At 36.0% G+C, this 18,952-nt stretch overlaps 2 protein-coding genes across 2 annotated transcripts; one reads left to right on the top strand and one right to left on the bottom strand.

Moving 5' to 3' along the window:
* Positions 1-464: 464 nt before the first annotated feature.
* LOC141596810 (kinesin-like protein KIN-UB) lies at positions 465-15,031 on the top strand. The gene is made up of 19 exons (XM_074417061.1): positions 465-1,068; positions 2,204-2,298; positions 2,447-2,569; positions 3,943-4,128; positions 4,760-4,981; positions 6,141-6,291; positions 7,157-7,306; positions 7,564-7,652; positions 8,741-8,944; positions 9,072-9,194; positions 9,376-9,510; positions 9,602-9,733; positions 11,162-11,300; positions 12,250-12,342; positions 12,860-12,985; positions 13,208-13,333; positions 13,629-13,772; positions 14,335-14,463; positions 14,558-15,031. The coding sequence occupies exons 1-19, from the start codon at positions 924-926 to the stop codon at positions 14,716-14,718; spliced, it is 2,673 nt and encodes an 890-aa protein (XP_074273162.1). The 5' UTR covers positions 465-923; the 3' UTR covers positions 14,719-15,031.
* A 674-nt stretch (positions 15,032-15,705) lies between these two features.
* Positions 15,706-16,635, bottom strand: LOC141596811 (putative calcium-binding protein CML25). Its single transcript, XM_074417062.1, has one exon. It carries the CDS (start codon positions 16,546-16,548, stop codon positions 15,868-15,870), a length of 681 nt encoding a protein of 226 aa, XP_074273163.1. The 5' UTR covers positions 16,549-16,635; the 3' UTR covers positions 15,706-15,867.
* Between the last annotated feature and the right edge of the window lie 2,317 nt (positions 16,636-18,952).

Raw genomic sequence — 18,952 nt, 5'->3', positions numbered from 1 at the left:
TGTGTCCATGGTTGGGAGAAATCACCTATGATTAATTAAAAATTTGTCAACAAGAAAATCCCGTAAATAGTGAACTAGGTTTTCTTAAGTTATGTCCAATTTTAATTTTAAATGCTACACAGATTAGTTGTTGTTAGCATTGTGACGATTTACGGAAATCGTAAATCTTAAACAATTGAAGATTTGAAAGATTTGTGATATGTGCGAATTAAGATCGATAATTATCAAATTATTATGAAATTGATTGGGTTTTAGGAGGAGAAGAAAATATTTTTTAGTTTTATTTTAAGAAGGGTAGTAGTGGAAAAAAGTGACAAAATGTATAGGATGTAGTAAAAGTATGTGTAGAATTTAGCAATTACGTAAAAAAAATAGAAAAAGAAAAAACAAGTAAACTAATTATCCAGCTAAATAAACTGCTTAATCAGATCCACTCTAGTCTCTAGTCTCTAGTCTCTAGTCTCCCATCATTCTATTTCTTTTCAGTTTCCCCTCTTCCATGTTCATCCACTTCTTCTCCTTTTCAGTTTCAAACTTTGAATCAAACAAAAAGTACACACCACCTTGTCCACCTCTCCCATTCTCATTCATTTTTACCATTTTACCCCCACTCTCCCCTCCCTCTTTTAATTCCCAACACTAAAATATCTTTACCCTTTTTTCCCTCCTTTTATTCAAACCCCCAACCTAATTCATTTCCAAACACAATCAACTATTAATAAATACACAAATTTTAGTTTAAGACGGACATATTCGTATCTACTCGTCAAATAATCTTTTTATTGTATTTTAATTTAATTAAGTAGAAGACATTACAAAGATAGCTAATTTTATGGTTGTAATAGTAATAGTAGTGGTGGTAGGTTGAGGTAGTTGAAGTTAATTATACACATTTTGTGTACACTATCGTTTTGGTAAATGTAATGGCGTCCAGAAACGGCGTCGTTAGAGGATCTTTCAACCGTCAATCATCAGCATCGAATTTGAAGTCGTCAATTAAGTCTAAACCTCCTGTACGCCGGAGTTCCTCCGCCGGCACTGCTGGTGGCGGTGTCGGCGGAGTTGACGGTGAGCTTTCCGTCTTGTTTACGACTTTTTTTAAATAATGTACTAGCTCCGTCCCATTCATTTGTTTACCTTTTTTTAATCACTGGTGAACAAATGATTGTGACGGAGGGAGTACACAATTCAATGGAACAGCAGGAGTATCATATACGTGCTAAAATTATTTATTCATCTTGTTCGTCATTGATTTCCATTTATTTATTTGTTTTTGATTAGTTTTGTAAGGTTTGCTGTTGAACTCAGAATGAACAGTGAAATATTGATTTTTTTTTATTTTTTTGCTGAAATTGATGAAATATTGTGTCGTCTTTAAACAATCAGCTTAGGGTTATGCTTCCCGTTCTTTTGGTAATAGGTTAGTGTGACTTGGAGCGGAGGAGAGGTGTTCTTTGTATATATGATTGTTAGTTGAAAGACACAAGTGATGAATGGATGCTGTATAAGTTGTGTTGCTAGTCACAAGATCTATAAAATTTAGCTTAGTTGGTAATAGGGTTAAGCTTATAATGTTTCAAGTGCCATTTGGGATTGAGCTGTTGTGTGGTGCTTTTCTTTGGGTGCATAATTGGTCCTTTTATGAAGACTATGGACGTGGAAGTTAGAGGATTGTGTAAATGAATCGGTATGTGGCATCATGACCCGGAGAAAGTACATGAAGAGTTGAAGTGCACTTTTTTTTAGCCCAAAAGGAATGTTTGCACTTGGAAGAAGTGAACACCCCCGTCAGCAGCCTAAGAGATCGTCTTAGATGTAAAGCAATGTTTCCTGACTCGCTGTAGAATCAAGAAGTAACTAGTAAATATGTGATTCTAAATGAGCTGTGAGCTAATCTGATCTTGGAGGAGGAAGGTGGTATCTGCTGTTCATCTTAGTTTGTGGGCAGTGTACTTGAATCAAAGGAACTTTTAAGGTTAGGTACAGTAAATGTACTTGTGTTGGATGTTGGGTGAAGTTCTGTCTCATGGTAGGGATCTTTCAGCTATGCTCCTGTATTGCAGTAAAATTTCAATTTTTTATTTTCTCATGTACGGGTCATTTAGTTTTGGTTGGTCCTACAATGACAAAAGTTGCCTTTTCATTCGCATGCACTTTTTGCACGGCTTTTGATTGAGTTTTACATATTTTACATCAATGCCAGGGAGAGTCCGAGTGGCTGTGCGATTAAGGCCTAAAAATACAGAGGAATCAGTTGCAGATGCTGATTATGCTGACTGTGTTGAGCTGCAACCAGAGGTTTATTATCCCTTCATTTATTGCTCTTGGAGGTGCTACAATTTTTAAGAAAAGTTGTATCTCCTCATCATGATTTCTTCCTACGTCTTTTGTTTCTTAAGAGATCATTAACTCATCACTGTTCATCCGTCTTTCATTTCTACTGCAGCTCAAGCGATTGAAACTTCGGAAGAACAATTGGGATTCTGACACCTATGAGTTTGATGAAGTGCTTACTGATTTCTCGTCGCAGAAGCGTGTCTATGAAGTTGTTGCAAAGCCTGTTGTGGAGGTAGGTTGTCTTTGTACCTGCAGATTTTCTTTCACTTAAAGCAGCTGCAAATTGTGATCCCCTAGGAAACATCAGTCACGTTTGGTGTATTGTGTTATCTATCACAGTAGTATAGTATGACATGTAATGTTCTCTTTGCCAAACTCTTTTTGTTTGTGTAGTTCAATGGCATCTATTCTTTTATTCAATCATTTTATTCTGTTATCGTTATTTCCTGGTTGCAGCTTTTGGATGTTGTTGGACCTTATGAATGTTTGATGGTGGTATTTACTTGACATTATTTCTGGGTATTAGGATATGTTTGGTCGAACCCATTTCTCGCCACAAAATTTTAATGTGAATGGCAACCATAGTCTATGTTGCTCAGACTCGTTTATAAGCATCCGACACGGATGCGTGTCCAAGTGTCGGACTCGGCCATTTTAATGAAAAATATGCATAACTTGGCTTAAAATGAGGTGTCGAAGTGTCATACCCTTGTCCGAGTGTCGAGTGTCGGACACGAGTACGTGGGGGAATAAGAAGAGTCGGAGTAACATAGACCATAGTACTAATTTATAAGAACGTTTTGTGTAGCATAAGCTTTTTTGGTTGGTTGGCCATGTTTTTGCTTCAATCAGCCTATCCCTACGCGGCATCCACTCACCAACCTAAATCAAAGCCAAACCCCTCACCCCTTCTCGGAATTCACCACTCACTTTCCCATCACCATCACCCATTACCCATTACCCATTACCCATTACCCATTACCCATTACCCATTACCCATTACCCATCACCCTATCTTCTAGCTAAAATGTTTAAAACCGCTAGAAGAATCGTCTCTGCCATCACCGTGAATTCACTCTCTAAATTTTCCCCTACCCCACTCCACCCATAAGGCCATAATACCCTATCCTACTAAGAATCGACACTTCAAGTCTACAACCCCACCCGCACCCAATAGTAAAACCATCTCCACCCACACCCTTTACCTTTAATCACTTCCTCCACTGACTACACCCTTCTCTGTTTGAATGCTGATAATTGCTAGTCACATTGAACCTGACTTAAATTCTACAAGCTTCAAGTAGATCTAAGAAAATAATCTCCAAACTTGAGGAGAAATACCTCGTTTCATTGATGATTTATGCTTGCCACCTGCAAAACCGTCAATTCAAACCAGGTTCGGCTGGAAGTTTTAATTTTTTAACTTCCTACTTAAAGCTGCATTTAGTTATTGTCAACTTATTCTTTTACTTTTCTACTGCCTTAATTTGCTTACCTTTTATCACCTAACTACCTAAGTGCTACTGTGTATGGCCTTCATTTTAGCCTTGTTTTTAGATTTGGCATTCTGTCTCACAGGGGACTAATTTTTATGTTATTTCCTAGAGTGTGCTTGATGGTTATAATGGAACTGTGTTGGCTTATGGGCAAACTGGTACCGGAAAAACTTACACTCTTGGGCAGTTGGGAGAAGAAGATGTTTCTAATCGAGGAATCATGGTCCGATCCATGGAAGATATTCTTTCTGACATCTGTTTAGAGACCGATTCAGTCTTTGTATCATATCTACAGGTTGGTAAATTTCACTACATTCAACAACAACAACAACATTACCCCAGTGTCTCAATGGCTCCCGCGAATTGCGGGGTATGGAGGGTCGGATGTACGCAGTTTTACCCTTGTGTTAGCAACACAAAGAGACTCTTTCCGAATGACCCAAGATGAAAATTGCATCGAAAACTACATCGAATGACTGGTACTTCACAATAGAAAGAAGCGCAGTCACTTTAGTAAGCCATTTTGCTTATCATAATCCGGAACCAAAGAGTAATGAATCTTTGGCTCAACAGAAAAATGCAATCTTTGGAACCAAAGAGTAAATTTCACTACATTATACAAAAAAAGCAACCACATTACCAAAGTGCCTAATGAAGATTGCAAAGTGCAAACTGCGAGATAGGGATTGGGCAGTGGGTGGTTGTCAAATATGTGCAACCGTACCTCAGTGTTAACAACCCAACGAGGTTGTTTCCGCATGACCTTAATGAAGACTGTGTTTGCTGACTTCTATGCCATTATAAAAAGAAGCTTTGAATTTGAAAATTTTGCAATCAATTTTACCTGAAGTCTTTTCCTTGCCCAATCTGTGCTACAATTTCTACATTTGGTGCATTAATCTTATTATTATTTCAACCTTTTGCAGCTGTATATGGAAACCATTCAAGATCTTCTTAATCCTTCAAATGACAACATTCCTATCACAGAGGATCCACGGACAGGAGAAGTTTCTGTTCCTGGAGCAACCGTGGTAGAGATAAGAGACCAACACAGCTTTTTGGAGCTTTTGAGATTAGGGGAAGCTCATCGTTTTGCTGCCAATACAAAATTGAATACAGAATCTTCTAGGAGCCATGCCATACTAATGGTCAGTAATTTTTTTTTTCCAGTTTTAATCATGCACTTATATTATGTTCTGCATATGTAATTCTGTACTGCATTGCTGCTTCTTTGTTGTCTGGTGTGGATGCTCATTTGGGAGGTGTCAAAAAACATAACTGCTTGTGAAATATGATTGCAATATTTTTTTTGATGAGCACTGGTTTTAGCAGCTGTAATAAACTCATATCTTGTATTCTTGTGGGATAGCAACTATAAGTCATGTGACATGTATAGTTGTCAGGACAACTGGGTACATGAAGGATTATTACTAGAACTTGGAGGGGTAGACTTCTGCAGCATGGCTACTTCCCTCCTCCTTGATTGTATTTCATAGGAGCATACAAATGAGGTGTGTAGGTCAAAACTCCACAAAATGTAATCAGTAATGAAATTGATCAATTGGCTAACTAGGGAGAGAGATTCATGGAAAGTTAGGATGTTCGTACTCTTACTTAGTCAGTCAATGGTTTAACAATTGAGAAAACCCTTGGACTATTGTACAATTAGCCATAGAAGAGCCAATTTTCCTTGAATAAAGTCACTGGACTTAACATGTAACACAATCTCAAAAAGGAATTGGCATATATTGTGATGTACCCTTTGTAGAGTTGATGTTCTTTCAGGGCTAAAATACATAGTGGTTTCATTCCAATGACGCTTGAGAAAGACTATGCCTCTTGTATACACCTTGCTTGTCCTAAAATTTACATCATTAGAGAAATCTTTTCCGAACAGTTTTGATCTATATGAGCTACACAGACCTTTTGCCAACCTTTCAAATATGATAGATGTACCACCAGAATTATTCCTCCCTCCGTCCAACTTAATTTGTGCTTCAGACTGTTGCGTAATTGCTATAGGCAACACTAAAATTGTGTTGAAATTGACACACACTACCCCTCACTTGGAATTTTTTTTAAAGATTATTTAAATTACTTGATAGTGTTTAACAGTTTAAGGTTAATATTTGAAGCGTTTTTTTGCACTGGTCTTTTTTAAAGTGGCAGATAATTTTGGATGAGCAACCTTTGTATTGTACAACTACTAAATGTGGACGAGAGTAGCAATTGTTGTCATCCCTTACTCGTTATTCTCACCTGTGTACAGACTAGAGTTGTAATGTTATTTCGGATGACTATTTGCAGGTGCAAGTGAAAAGGTGTGTAAGGGGAGAGCCTTCTTCAAGTGATGATGAGAACCATTCTCAATCAGTTAAGAGTTGTAATCCCCCTGTTGTACGGAAAGGCAAGCTAGTTATGGTAGATCTTGCTGGTTCGGAACGTGTTCACAAATCAGGTGCATGATGCTACATTGTTGTGAAGGCTCTATCTTATTTCTAAAATTGTGAACTTGCCTTTTGCTCATTCTGAACTTAGAGAACACTTGTGTTGATTAGCCTAATACGAGAAAACCCCATGTCATGTTTCAAAGGTTGTTTTCCTAATATTTTTCTTAAATACATTGAAGTTACTCATTGTGAGTTTTATTTTCTATAATATATTCCATTGTTTGGTTCAACTAATGAGAAATGTAAGGACTTTTTGTCTGGCTAGCAAATTACAGAGGAATAGGAGGAAGCTAAAACAAAACTTATACTTCTGCTGTTAGCTTTCAATCTCTCTAATTCTTCCGGATTAGAAGGAAAGGAAGATGAGACTTATATTAAGAAGTGTTTCCACGCAGTTCATTGCCCTCCAATTCTTATGTAATTATGTTAATCACACGACTCAATCACTCACTTCTTTTTTATCCAATTCCTCTCCACCAAACATAATCGTTTGAGTGCGTCCCAAGATTCTCAAGTCCTGACCCAATTTTTAGTGACCCTTTTAGAACTTAGAAGTATCACGACACATTTCATAGTGTATGGTCTTTGGTATTCAGGAAGTGTGTTTCTCCTGTACCTTTTTTGTTGTGGGTAGCTATTGTCAGATTGTCACTAAGGATCATTTGTTCTTGTGATCTTGTCTACCTTGTATGTAGAAATCAATGCATGTTGGGACCTAAGAGCATTGTCATCAATGATCTCATCCTGATCTTCTTGTCAAAGAAGTAGTCATTGTAGTAGAACTGGTTTATAATGATAATCCGTTTCAGAGATAAAACCTTGCTGAAGTAGATCCTTCTTTTTTTTTTTTTTTTTTTTTTTTTGTTCTGGTAGGAAGTGAGGGCCATACCTTGGAAGAAGCAAAGGCAATCAATCTCTCACTTACAGCATTGGGAAAATGCATAAATGCGCTTGCAGAAAATAGTCCTCATGTGCCAGTACGTGATTCAAAACTTACGAGATTACTGAAAGATTCATTTGGAGGTAAGATGCTTTGTTTGGACCTAGCCTAAGTAAAAAAAATATATAAAAAAATTTAATTGATTTTGGTGCTACATTGCTGTAAATTGATCTCCTTAACATAGTGATGTTGTACCTGTTCTAAATCTGTCTACCAAAGCGTTTAGGTCATTATGTCTTTCATGTTACTTCCTAAACCTGTGAATCAGACAACAAAGATAGTGAGAATTTTAACATCATTGGATATCTCTATAATTTACAGAGACTTCTTTTGATTCCAGGGACTGCAAGAACATCACTAATCGTAACAATTGGTCCTTCTCCACGGCATCGCGGGGAGACTACAAGCACTATTTCATTTGGGCAAAGGGTAAGCTCCTTTATCTCTGTAGTTTCTTACTTACAGGCGTAGTGCATTCAGCGTTTCATTAGCATAAAAAAACATGTTGTAACCAGTTGTATGTAGAGTATTTTTTTCACGGGATTCTAAACTTCTGCTGCAGTTTTGGTGTGCTTGTTTTTATTTCTCCCTTTTCTCAAAAATACCATCCACTTTCATATTTTGTAAGAAATAAAAAGCAGGATTGGAATCAATACTTTTATATTTTTTTTTCAAGGTGCAAAAAAATGAACAAAGAGATTTATTGGTGTTCTGGAACTATTCCCTCCCAATCTCTATTTTCTTCCCATTTTCCCTTTTGACAATTTTTTTTGATTTTCTTGCCACTTCTTATTCCCTTAATTGGGAAGTGTTCTGATTTGCTTTTACCATTTTACCCTTATGTATCACATCACATACCCACCTCCTTCCCCCTGCTTAATCACCCTCCAACCATCAGTCAACTTACCACCACCTCCCAGCACCTACTCTGACCTCGGAGCACCAACTCCGATCTTCAACAACCACCTCTGCATCAAACTCGCATCATTCGATAACATCACGAGCCTTCATATATGACCTCCACCATTACTGTTGTCCACCTCCTTAAACCCCAACCGTCACCTCTGCCCACTACCTCCACCGGCCACCTCAACCCGGAAAAACCATCCCCGATTGTATGCAGTGGTGCTGGTGTTTGTGTTATTGGCGAGGGAGGAGAGTGAGGTTAATGAGGGATAATGTCAGTGAGAAAAGCAGTGGTGGGTGAGGATGAGAGACTTAATTTGAGGAGGGTATAATAGTCTTTTAGTTCATTTTCTGAAGAGGTGTGAAGAATGAAATGGGAAGAAAAAAAGAATGGCAGAGAGTACTTATTAAATTTCATACAGTGTTGAATACAGAATGTATTTTAGAGAACAGAGTGCAATTTTATTGCAGTGGTTTTTAGGTTATCCTTTTTAATAATTTGGGAAGTATGTATCCTTACCATGATCTCCAATCACAAAAGGTATGTATGGAATATGGATGATATCGTGTATGCTAACTGTTTGCCACACGTTATTCTTCCTATGGCACAGGCAATGAAGGTTGAGAACATGTTAAAAATTAAGGAAGAATTTGATTACAAGAGTTTATCTAAAAGGCTTGAAGTACAATTGGACAAACTAATTGCTGAAGGAGAAAGACGGCAGAAAGCATTTGATGACGAAGTAAAACGACTAGAACTAGAAGCGCAAAATCATACTGCAGAAATTGAAAGAAAATTTACTGTTGAATTGGAGGTTTGTCAAAAATATTAGCTGCATAATGTTTCTTCTTTATACTTCTGTTTCAGAAGATGCTTTTAGATTCTTAACTATTCTGGAGAGCTTTGTCTTTTAGCTCTTAATTTATTTTTTTGATCTCCAGAAAGAAAGATCGAAATGTCAAATGGATTATTTGGAATCTATAAAGAAACTTGAGGAGAAGTGGATTGTGAATCAGCAAAAGCAACAGAGGAACGGGTTTAGTAATGGTTCATGTGAAACAGAGGTATATCATTGTTAAATACATATTGTATGCTTTTAAGTCTTCTCTTGCTCCAATTTTGTCTCAAGCCGTGTGTTTGTTGGGCATTATTGGATGCTTAGGTTCGGAACTGAATTACGCAATATGTTATTTTCCTTTTGCATTGCTATCCTGATCTATGTTAATTACCCTGTTGCTGATCCAGGAACCTAGTGTAAAGCTGTCTGAGGAAGTTGCTGAGGTTAAAGAGATGCTTAAAAAAGAGACCATTTTGAGAAAGACAGCTGAGGAAGAGGTGAACAAGTTGAAATATCAAATAGCCGAGTGGACATGTTCAGGAGTATGCTCCGATTCCTTGTTTCTTTTCTTTCCTTTTCTTTTCAGATTGAGGGGGATCTTAATGCTTTCCTAAACCAAAATTTTGGTTATAGGATGGGGAGGATCCTGAGATTCTAAGGCTTCACAAAATGTTGGAGGATGAATCTTACGAGAAAAAGAAGCTACAAGATGAAATGACAGCTTTGCAAAGCCAATTATTGCAACTTACATTTGAAGCCGATCAGGTACTTCACTTGGTTTCTTGAAACCATGGTTACCGAATTTGCTATGAATACATCCTTACCAATTCGCTATTCGCTCTTACAGAATGTGTGTGATATATATTTTCAGTAAGTAACATGATAGAATTCGCTTTTAACAATTCGCGATTCGCGAGGGCACCGAGGTTAATTCGGTAACCATTCTTGAAACTATTATTATTAGAAGAATAAATTGGTACGTACTACCTTTTATAGTTTTATGTACCTTTTTATTTACAAATTACTACCTAATAAGAAAATTTTTAAAATTTGCTGCCTAATATTGACCTTTCTTTACCGATTGCTACCATAAATGAGTTCAGACTTGCTTTTTGTTTATTTTCCGACAAAATTTGCAAATTTTTTTTCTTTCTACCGAATCTACCCTTTTATCATTCAATTCCAATTCATATTTCCTCCTCCATCCCCTCTATCATTATTCATCTTCAACTTATTCCTCTTTAATTTCTTCCCTATCCAAACTAAAAAAAAAAGTTTAAAAGATTGAAGTCAATTCTTCCTTCTTCCTATGTCAGTCCCCAACATCTCGTTCTTCTATTGAAACCCAAATTAAACTACCTGCATTCACCCCATTGCTCTTATTTTAGTGACATTTCCAACTCTTTTTCAGATCTATGCCGGCAACTGCCTTTATTTTTGTCAATAACTTTTGATGGTTTTTTTCACTCTGACTTTGAAGTCTAAATTCAAATATATCATCAATTTTGCCTGTATTTTTGTCTGCAACCTTCGATGGTTTTCTTTCACACGGACTTTGAAGTCTAAGTTCAAATATATCATCAATTTTGAGTATGGGAAGATTGAGTCTTTAGAAAAAGGCAGAGAGAAAAGGGATGAAGTTGAGCTTATGAGAGAGTTTCAATATAGTTGTGAGTCTTGTGACACATAAGATGCTGATGATATGGCTGGGATGACCCATTAATGAATTTAAAGAGAATGAAATGAGAATGAATTAGGGTTTTGGTAAGGTGAAAACGATTAGGATGAAAGTGACTATTGAATTTTTACAATGCTAGTGTACGGTCTAATTGGTAATTTTGCAATGAAAGTTGAGGGTATACTGGTTTTCTATAATATTTTCTCTAGAAATTTAAGCAATTTGTATTTTGTAACAAAAAGGTACTTATTAGGTGTAACTCATAAGTTTCAAAATATTTCTTATTAGGTAGTAATTTGAAAAATAAAGGTACATAGAAGGCAGAAGTTCCAATTTAGCCTTGCTGGATTTCTTTATTAAAATGAGAGATTTTGGTTGTCCATTATGTTGATACAATTTTCCGAGTATTAACTTGCAAATGTTGATATTATTTCTTGGGGACTCCTTGTTTCTAGGCGCCTATGCTAATTCAAATATAATAGAAACTCACTTACCCTCAATATTCTGTCTTCTAGATGCGACGGTACATAGACAAACTTGAATCTGGGAATGGCTTTTCTCGTGGTCATCCTCTAACATCATCGAGCGGACAATGTCATCAGAAAGAGAGAGAAAATGGACCAAAGCCGTCATTCAATTCTCTTTTTGAGCAAGGTGAAAATATGTTACGTGTTGCATTGACTGTTTATATGTTCCTTTCTATGTTACTTACACTTCACTTCGAAAGCGTGTGGCATGTCCTATACTCGGACATTTGACGTGACATACAATTTGACTCTTCATTTTAGATCAAAACATGCAACCTTTTAGAAAAGCAGCTTAGTGTAATAGCCTAACACTTGACACCTTAGTCTAAAAAGGAGCGCCTGAGGCACGGGGTGCACTAAGGCGCCAGCCAAATCGCCTCAAGGTGTCTGAGGCGCATGGGATCCAAAAGGTGCACCAAGGCGCATTCCTATTAAATCCTATATTTTCTCCAATTTCTTTTATTCCCCACCAACCTACACACACAATGCTTAATCTCCACTTATTAATTCATGTTAGCCCTCTTTAAAACAAGAAAGGACTGTTGTTGCACAATAAAATATTCTAAATGTTCGTTTGATAATCAATGCGCCTCGTGTCCACAAGGCGCGCGCCTTGCGCTTCGTCTCGCTGAAACCCTATCGCTTCAATGTCCCTTGCGCTTTCACAAACTAAGCTCGACACCATGTGGCATCCAACACTTACAGTCGAGTTGGTGTAACACAGGTTTCTTTATGCATCGTTTAACCAGTTATGCGAGTTTCTTGGATGACTCCTCATGTTATGTGAGGGTAGAGCTACCATAGGTGATTGGTATATTCTTGTTTGATACCAGAATTGGTGAAAGGCAGGGGGAAAAGCCTGTGTCTTATTACCTCAACTGGGCCAATTGCTAATATTGAATCAACATGTTTCATCGTCGTCATATGCCTTTCATCTTTGCTTGTGGCATTTTTTGTCACTTGGCTTTTGTCAGAGGATGAGTTTTCTTATGTTTTAAAAATCAGTAATGTATGTTGCCGTTCTTTATATATATAAGTTACATAACTACATTCTTGCGTGCTTCTGGTTATGGCAGTTGGACTGCAAAGGATACTGTCAATGCTCGAATCCGAGGATCCCAACACACGTATTCATGCCGTGAAAATAGTGGCCAACCTTGCTGCTGAAGGTTTCTAATCTTATATCTCAAAGTGCTATCGTTGTTTCTGTCTTGCTTGGTAAAAATTATGTTTTGACAACATTTTGACAACTAACTGCCATTTGTTTTCACCTGAACTAACTATATTATGTCTTTGAGGTGTAAAATTGATTCTTGTTGTAATGTGCGTTGTTTATATCTTTTGTGCAAGTTTGTGGAAATTGTGTAGTGTTTCCAATAGGCTTTTGATATGCCATTAGACAGCAAGACCTCTCGACTCATTTTCCCAGATGATAAGGTGCTAAGTTGACAACCTCGTAATGCATGTGTTGGAGCATGCTTTTCACTGATGGAGAGTGTTATAAGCTAATCCCCTTTTTAGTACACTACTACATTCACGTGTATTTTACATTTTCTATAGGACTCATATAGCCTGAGACACTGAGCGGCCTCCTTCTTTTCTGTTATAGTTTTTAATCTACTTAATATGGTTATAACTTATCATTAAAACATAGCAAGGCTTAAATCAGTCTGCATTTATATGCAGAAACAAACCAAGAAAGGATTGTTGCAGCTGGTGGACTCACATCTTTGTTAATGCTTCTTCGAAACTACGAGGACGAAATTGTACGCCGAGTCGCTGCTGGAGCAATTGCCAATCTTGCTATGAGTGGTATTACGTGCTTTCACTTTGTGAGAACTTTTAGATTCCCACCAACTCTGCCCCTGCCATTAGTACGAGTTTTTAGCTAAAAAGGAAAAATCTACTATTTGCTGACATGGACCAAAATGCAATCTATTAGCAATAGGCGGGGACAGAGGGAGTATCATTTTGAATGGTTTTTCTGTTGGAGAGCCGGTATGATCTCTTTGCATCTCATTATGCAATTTGCAGAAGCAAATCAAGAACTTATCGTCGCTGAAGGTGGAATTAGTCTATTGTCAATAACTGCTGATGATGCTGAAGATCCACAGACCCTCCGCATGGTTGCTGGGGCCATAGCTAATCTATGTGGGAATGGTAATAGTTTTTTTTCTCTGCATCTTTGTTCTATGCCTCTTTTATTGACACTCGGTACTTTTTGGGCAGTCTCTCTGTCAACTTTTTAAAGCTACAATTTTTTTAGTATGTGTTTGATAAGTTCGATTAGTTTCTGCAAAACTATTTTTTTTTTCCTTTGAAAATTTAAAATCTCTCGTTCAGAAGTTTTCTTGTAGATATTGCTGCCTTTTATCTGCAGTATATCTGATTGGCTTTGGAATTTTTGTAGATAATCCTGTATGCTTATTTGCAACATAAAATATGCCTTATGCAGATAAGCTACAGACCAAGGTGCGTGCTGAGGGTGGTATTAGGGCGTTGCTTGGTATGGTAAGGTGTAGACATCCAGATGTTCTCTCCCAGATTGCAAGGGGGATAGCAAACTTTGCTAAATGTGAATCTCGAAGTGCTACTCAAGGTATGTTGCATGCCTTAACACTGTGATCTAAATGTATCAGATTTGTTGCCATTGCTATAGATGATTTTGAAAATTTCACTTTGGTGCCCTATGTTTTTAGCTGAATTCGCTTTGGTGACGAAGTGTAGTATAACCAAAATTTTATCCAAATAGGTGAAATAAACTCATGTAAGCATAATGATGTAGTTGATTTTACAGACTTATTTGAAAACTCACATTAACATATCTACATAATGTTTTGATTTTTGCGCTTCATTATGATTGAAAAGTCCTTAAATTTGATTATATTGTGTAGTATGCCACGAAAGAGAGAAATTGTTCAAATCTAAGTCACCAAAGTGAGAAATTGTTTAAATCTCAGGCCTTTATAAGTGGTGGTGGTAATTTTCCTGATTTGTCAGTGTATTGTAGTTGACCTAAAAGAGTCACTACTCATTATTTGCTATCTGAGCAATACGAGTAGACTAGAAATTCTTAATATAACGATTCTTTGGTAAATATAGTCCTACACTTTCTGTTGCTTGTTTACATATTCATCATGGACATATAATTGCCAATCTAGGGTCAAAATCTGGAAAATCATTATTGATCCAAGATGGCGCACTTCCTTGGATTGTTCAGAACGCCAACAATGAAGCTTCACCCATTAGGCGGCATATTGAGCTTGCCCTTTGTCACTTAGCCCAACACGGTAAGCTGATGTATCCCCTGAAGCAAAAGTAGTACTGTAAGAGTTTAAGTGCAGCATTTAACTTCCAAATGAAACTATCCTTTTTGTTGTGCAGAAATAAATGTGAAAGAGTTGATTGCCGGAGGGGCACTCTGGGAATTAGTACGCATTTCCCGGGATTGTTCTCGGGACGATATTAAAAGTCTTGCTCGTCGAACCCTTGGTTCGAGCCCCACTTTCCAAGTCGAGCTAAGGCGCTTAAGGATTGAAATATGAATTTTCTTGATGATTCTCCTCTCATTGTCACAAATCACAAGCCTATTAGTATAGAAGAAATATGCTGATACCCGAAAAGCAGAAATATTCGGGATCAAAAGAGGGGAAGTGCATTTCTGTGGGTGTTCTTCCTGGTGTTAGAATCGCAGAAATATTTGGGGGATCAGTTTTTGCTATCCTCATTGTAGTTTTAGTGTAAATTAGTTTTGATAATATTATTTTTGTAGTTCCCCAATGTATTAGAGTGGTTGATTTCAGCTTAAAACAAATCTTAATTCTAATTATTATAATGACAAGATTCCATTTTTTTGTTTCTGAATGACTTGGGAGTTGAGAGTAGTACAATAAAACAAGTACTGTCTCTGTGGCTGTGCACACCATTGTTTGTTTCCTTGGATGCTTTTGTTGGCTAATCTTGACAAAGTTTGTAGGCTTGTGAATCACAGATCTTATCAATTGAAATGTTAAATCTTACGGGAAGAGCTTTACAAGGGTGGTGTTGCCCTTTTTTTGGACTTGGAAAAAGAAAAATATTCATCCTTGACGTGCAAAAAATATTCACTCTACATGAAAACATAAATAGTTTTTTTTTTTTTTTTTTTTTTTTTTTGGCAATAAAATACCTTTCGTTGTTTTAATACCTTTTCGTTGTTTTATAACCCGATTGTCAAAAAAAAAAAAAAAAAAAAAAAAAAATACTACTGTACTTCCTAAATTGTGATGTACTTTCTAAATCCTAAATAGGGCGCCACCTGTATCATTATCCCTTCTTAATACTCTGTAGCACTCTGTAAATAGTAAGATAACTAGTGCAAAAATAGGTAACAATGTTAATGATAAGCCAAAAACAAGGGTAGCAATGTCGTTAATTATACTATGTTATAATACTAGTGTACTTCCTTGGCCATTTTTCTCAAGCAAATACAATATATATGTAAGACAGGCCAGATAATTGAGTGTTGAATGTTCATATTACTCAAAAAACACTACTTGAAAAAAAATCTAACATTAAAGAAATGGACATACATCAAATTATAGCACTCTCCAGTATATATCAAATAAAAATAGTAAATCACAAGTTATTATTCTAGCACTCCGGGATGATAATAATAATACATCACTGGGTGATACTCAATCTCGTTACCATGACTAAGAACAAAAACCCAACATCATAAGCCTAAATTCTTCAAAATTAACAAAACCATCTCCATCCTTATCAACCCCTTTAATCATAAGACTACATTCCTTAATATCACAATTAACAAACCCAAGTCTCTTTAATACATTATTCAACTCCTTTGCTGATATTAAACCATTCTTATCAGTATCAAATACATGAAATGCATCCATTATCTCATCTTCTAAAACATCATGTTGATGATGATGATCATGCTTATACTCATCATGAACATCATAAGCACCATCATCATCATGTTCATCATCATCATCATCACTCATCATGACAACATCCATGTATTCATGCAAATCAACATAACCATCTCCATTAGAATCCATGTATCTTAACATACCATCAGCTTCATCATAAACTTTAGACTTATCATGTCCAAGACATAAGAGAAAGTCACTTAGTTCATGTTTAGATATCTTACCATCACCATTTGCATCAATGAATTTAAACACTAATTCTAGTTGATTACTCAACTCCATGCTTCCAAATGATGATTTTAACCCATTAAACCCTAAAAATTTTCTTTTGTTTTTGCTTTTCTTACATCTTTTGAGAACTTTTTTCATGATATTTTGTTGTATAAGTAGAGTTTTAGCTAAGTTGGGAAGGGAAATTAAGCAATTTTTTAGAGATTTTATCATAATTTTGTGAAATGGGAGATATTGGTATTTTATAGTGTGTAAAGAAGTGGAGGTTTTAGAGAAATAGTTGGGGATTTAAAGTTTATATAGCACTAGTTTTCTTTGTTTGTGTCAATCATTTATATGCTTAAGTTGATAAGAGTTGGATATGCATGTGAGAATTCCATGTGCTATGCCTTTGACTGTATTTTTTAACTTGCAATAAAACCATCTTAAAGGCATGGCCTACCACTAATAAAACAAACTAGCCAAATCCCACAACTTAATCTAGTAGCTTACTTTGGATTATTTTCTCTAATACACATTATTGCCAATCATAAGATTATAAATGATCAGTTTGTTCACCTTGCAATGTTCAAAGTTTAGGTTTTCTATTTTGTCTATAATTAAGTTTTTCACAAAATTTTGTTTAAAACATTCATCTTAAACGCTGAACGGTTCAATCAAATAAACGAGATAATAACAGAATTTTCGTCAACTCTTTTTATATTTAAGGCGAACATGGTTTTTCTATTCCCTCTCATCCACACCAAAGGTTACATCGACTTTATCACACTTGTCGAGATGTATTTTGCAACGTGAATATCTTTAGTTATACATTATTAAAAATTATAAAAAATTGATATTCTTATTGCATTCATGACGATAAACCAAACAATATCTCACATGACTATATTTTCTCTTATAGATTAGGAATAATATCAAAGATTCTCTACGACCATAAATAGTTCCAAAAAGTCAATGTAACCTTTGGTCTGAATGGGAGGGAATATATGTTGTCTTTTAAGGTGTTCAGTGAAGAAAATATCTGGAGATTATTAAATATCTATGGCCTAAAATTTAGGCCAGCATGGGAGGGTGGACAAATATGATCATATTCATGTGAGAATGTAGTTTCAAAAGCACGCTTAATTACAAAAGATTCAAGATGTCTTATAATCTCTGCCTTAATTAGAAGTGGAAAATCACAAGAATTAATGTTTCTAAGGATAAAACACGTCTCGAAAGTCAAATTCAAGGGCGGGGAGTGGCCCTAATAAGCCAACGTATCAAAACTCTTAACAAACCATATCTCATTTATTGTGAGCATATATTATAAGATAAAACGTTTTGTCCGCATGAACATAATAACACCGTATTATCATGGGCATAACATAATTTGAGACATATAATGGTCTTATTTACCACAAATTCTTATTTTAAACTCTCTTAAATTAATATACATTCACAATCAATATAAATAGTGTTAAAGTAAAAAGAAGATGGTGAGAGATCTTAACTTAAGACCGTCTACACCTTATTTACGCCTATTGTACAACATAGCAGTTATTATAGTCATCATGAGAAGAAACTGTAGCCAACATTAGCATATCATTGCTAATTTGCTGTCATGAGTATATAGCATAATTTGATGATCTTATGTTTATTAGGTGTTGTTTCATAAACATTGGTCCTACAAATCCGAAAAATCATCAATACCACTTGTGACAACAAAGTGGCACAAGTACATATGTGAAAACCATAGTATTTCATCTTGAAATCTTTGCAAAAACAATTGGTCTCCCTTATGACGGGTTACCATTTGTGGCGGATATTTTGTGAGATAAAATGGTAACAAAATGGGTTAGTGGAGAAAGGGGACCACATGAATAGTGTTGCAGAGAGAGAAAAAGTGGGTACTTTGTGAGGTAAAATGGTATCCGTCACAAACTTGTGACGGATATGTCATGTCTTCAATGAGAATTTGTGTTGCAAAAATTGGTGTAGTTGGGAGAACTTGTCCATAATTGACATTTGTCTGTACTACAAAAGAAAGAAACAATGTCAATTATTAGTTGTTTTTGTTTAATACAAGTGGCGGAGGATTTAGGGGGTTAGTAGGGACACTCGCCTTTATAGACGGTCAAAAATTTCAAAGTTTTTAGTTAAAATTTTCGAATATTTTTAGACTTTTCCTTAAACCATTACCCGTTTGCTCGCTAAAATTTTCCGACCCCCTAGGATCAATTCCTGACTCTGCCACTGTTTAGCATTAGATTGAATTATAATGTCACCAAATTCTCATCTTCTGGAATTGTTCTTCCCAATAAATAAATTAAGCCATGCAACCAATCATTTTGCAAAAAACAATCATTAAGGTAAGGTTGGCATTGAAATGCAAACAATCATTTTTATTAGTTTGGTGAATTCAAACAATTATTATGAGCATATATTCTTCTAATATAATCATTATTATTATTATGGGGTCACTAGATCCTTGATTCCTTGCTTAAGGAAAGGAAATCATTTGATCAAGTATTAAACTGTGGTATCGATCTCAAGTCATGGTAGCAGCAAACGAGACCAGACAATTAATTACCCAACAGAGCAGTCAGGACCGCTAATCAACATGGAAGACCACTAG

The sequence above is a fragment of the Silene latifolia genome, chromosome 8 (assembly GCF_048544455.1).
Source record: "Silene latifolia isolate original U9 population chromosome 8, ASM4854445v1, whole genome shotgun sequence".
Taxonomy (NCBI): Eukaryota; Viridiplantae; Streptophyta; class Magnoliopsida; order Caryophyllales; family Caryophyllaceae; genus Silene; species Silene latifolia.
Note: the sequence above shows the minus strand (reverse complement) of the source record. Positions and strands in the feature narration are given on the sequence as shown.

Coding starts and splice junctions, on each gene's coding strand:
- LOC141596810 (XM_074417061.1), top strand. CDS start 924: ATGGCGTCCAGAAACGGCGTCGTTAGAGGATCTTTCAACCGTCAATCA. Junction 9,195..9,375: donor ATGGTTCATGTGAAACAGAG/GTATATCATTGT, acceptor TTGCTGATCCAG/GAACCTAGTGTAAAGCTGTC. Junction 12,343..12,859: donor GGCCAACCTTGCTGCTGAAG/GTTTCTAATCTT, acceptor ATTTATATGCAG/AAACAAACCAAGAAAGGATT.
- LOC141596811 (XM_074417062.1), bottom strand. CDS start 16,548: ATGATAAAATCTCTAAAAAATTGCTTAATTTCCCTTCCCAACTTAGCT.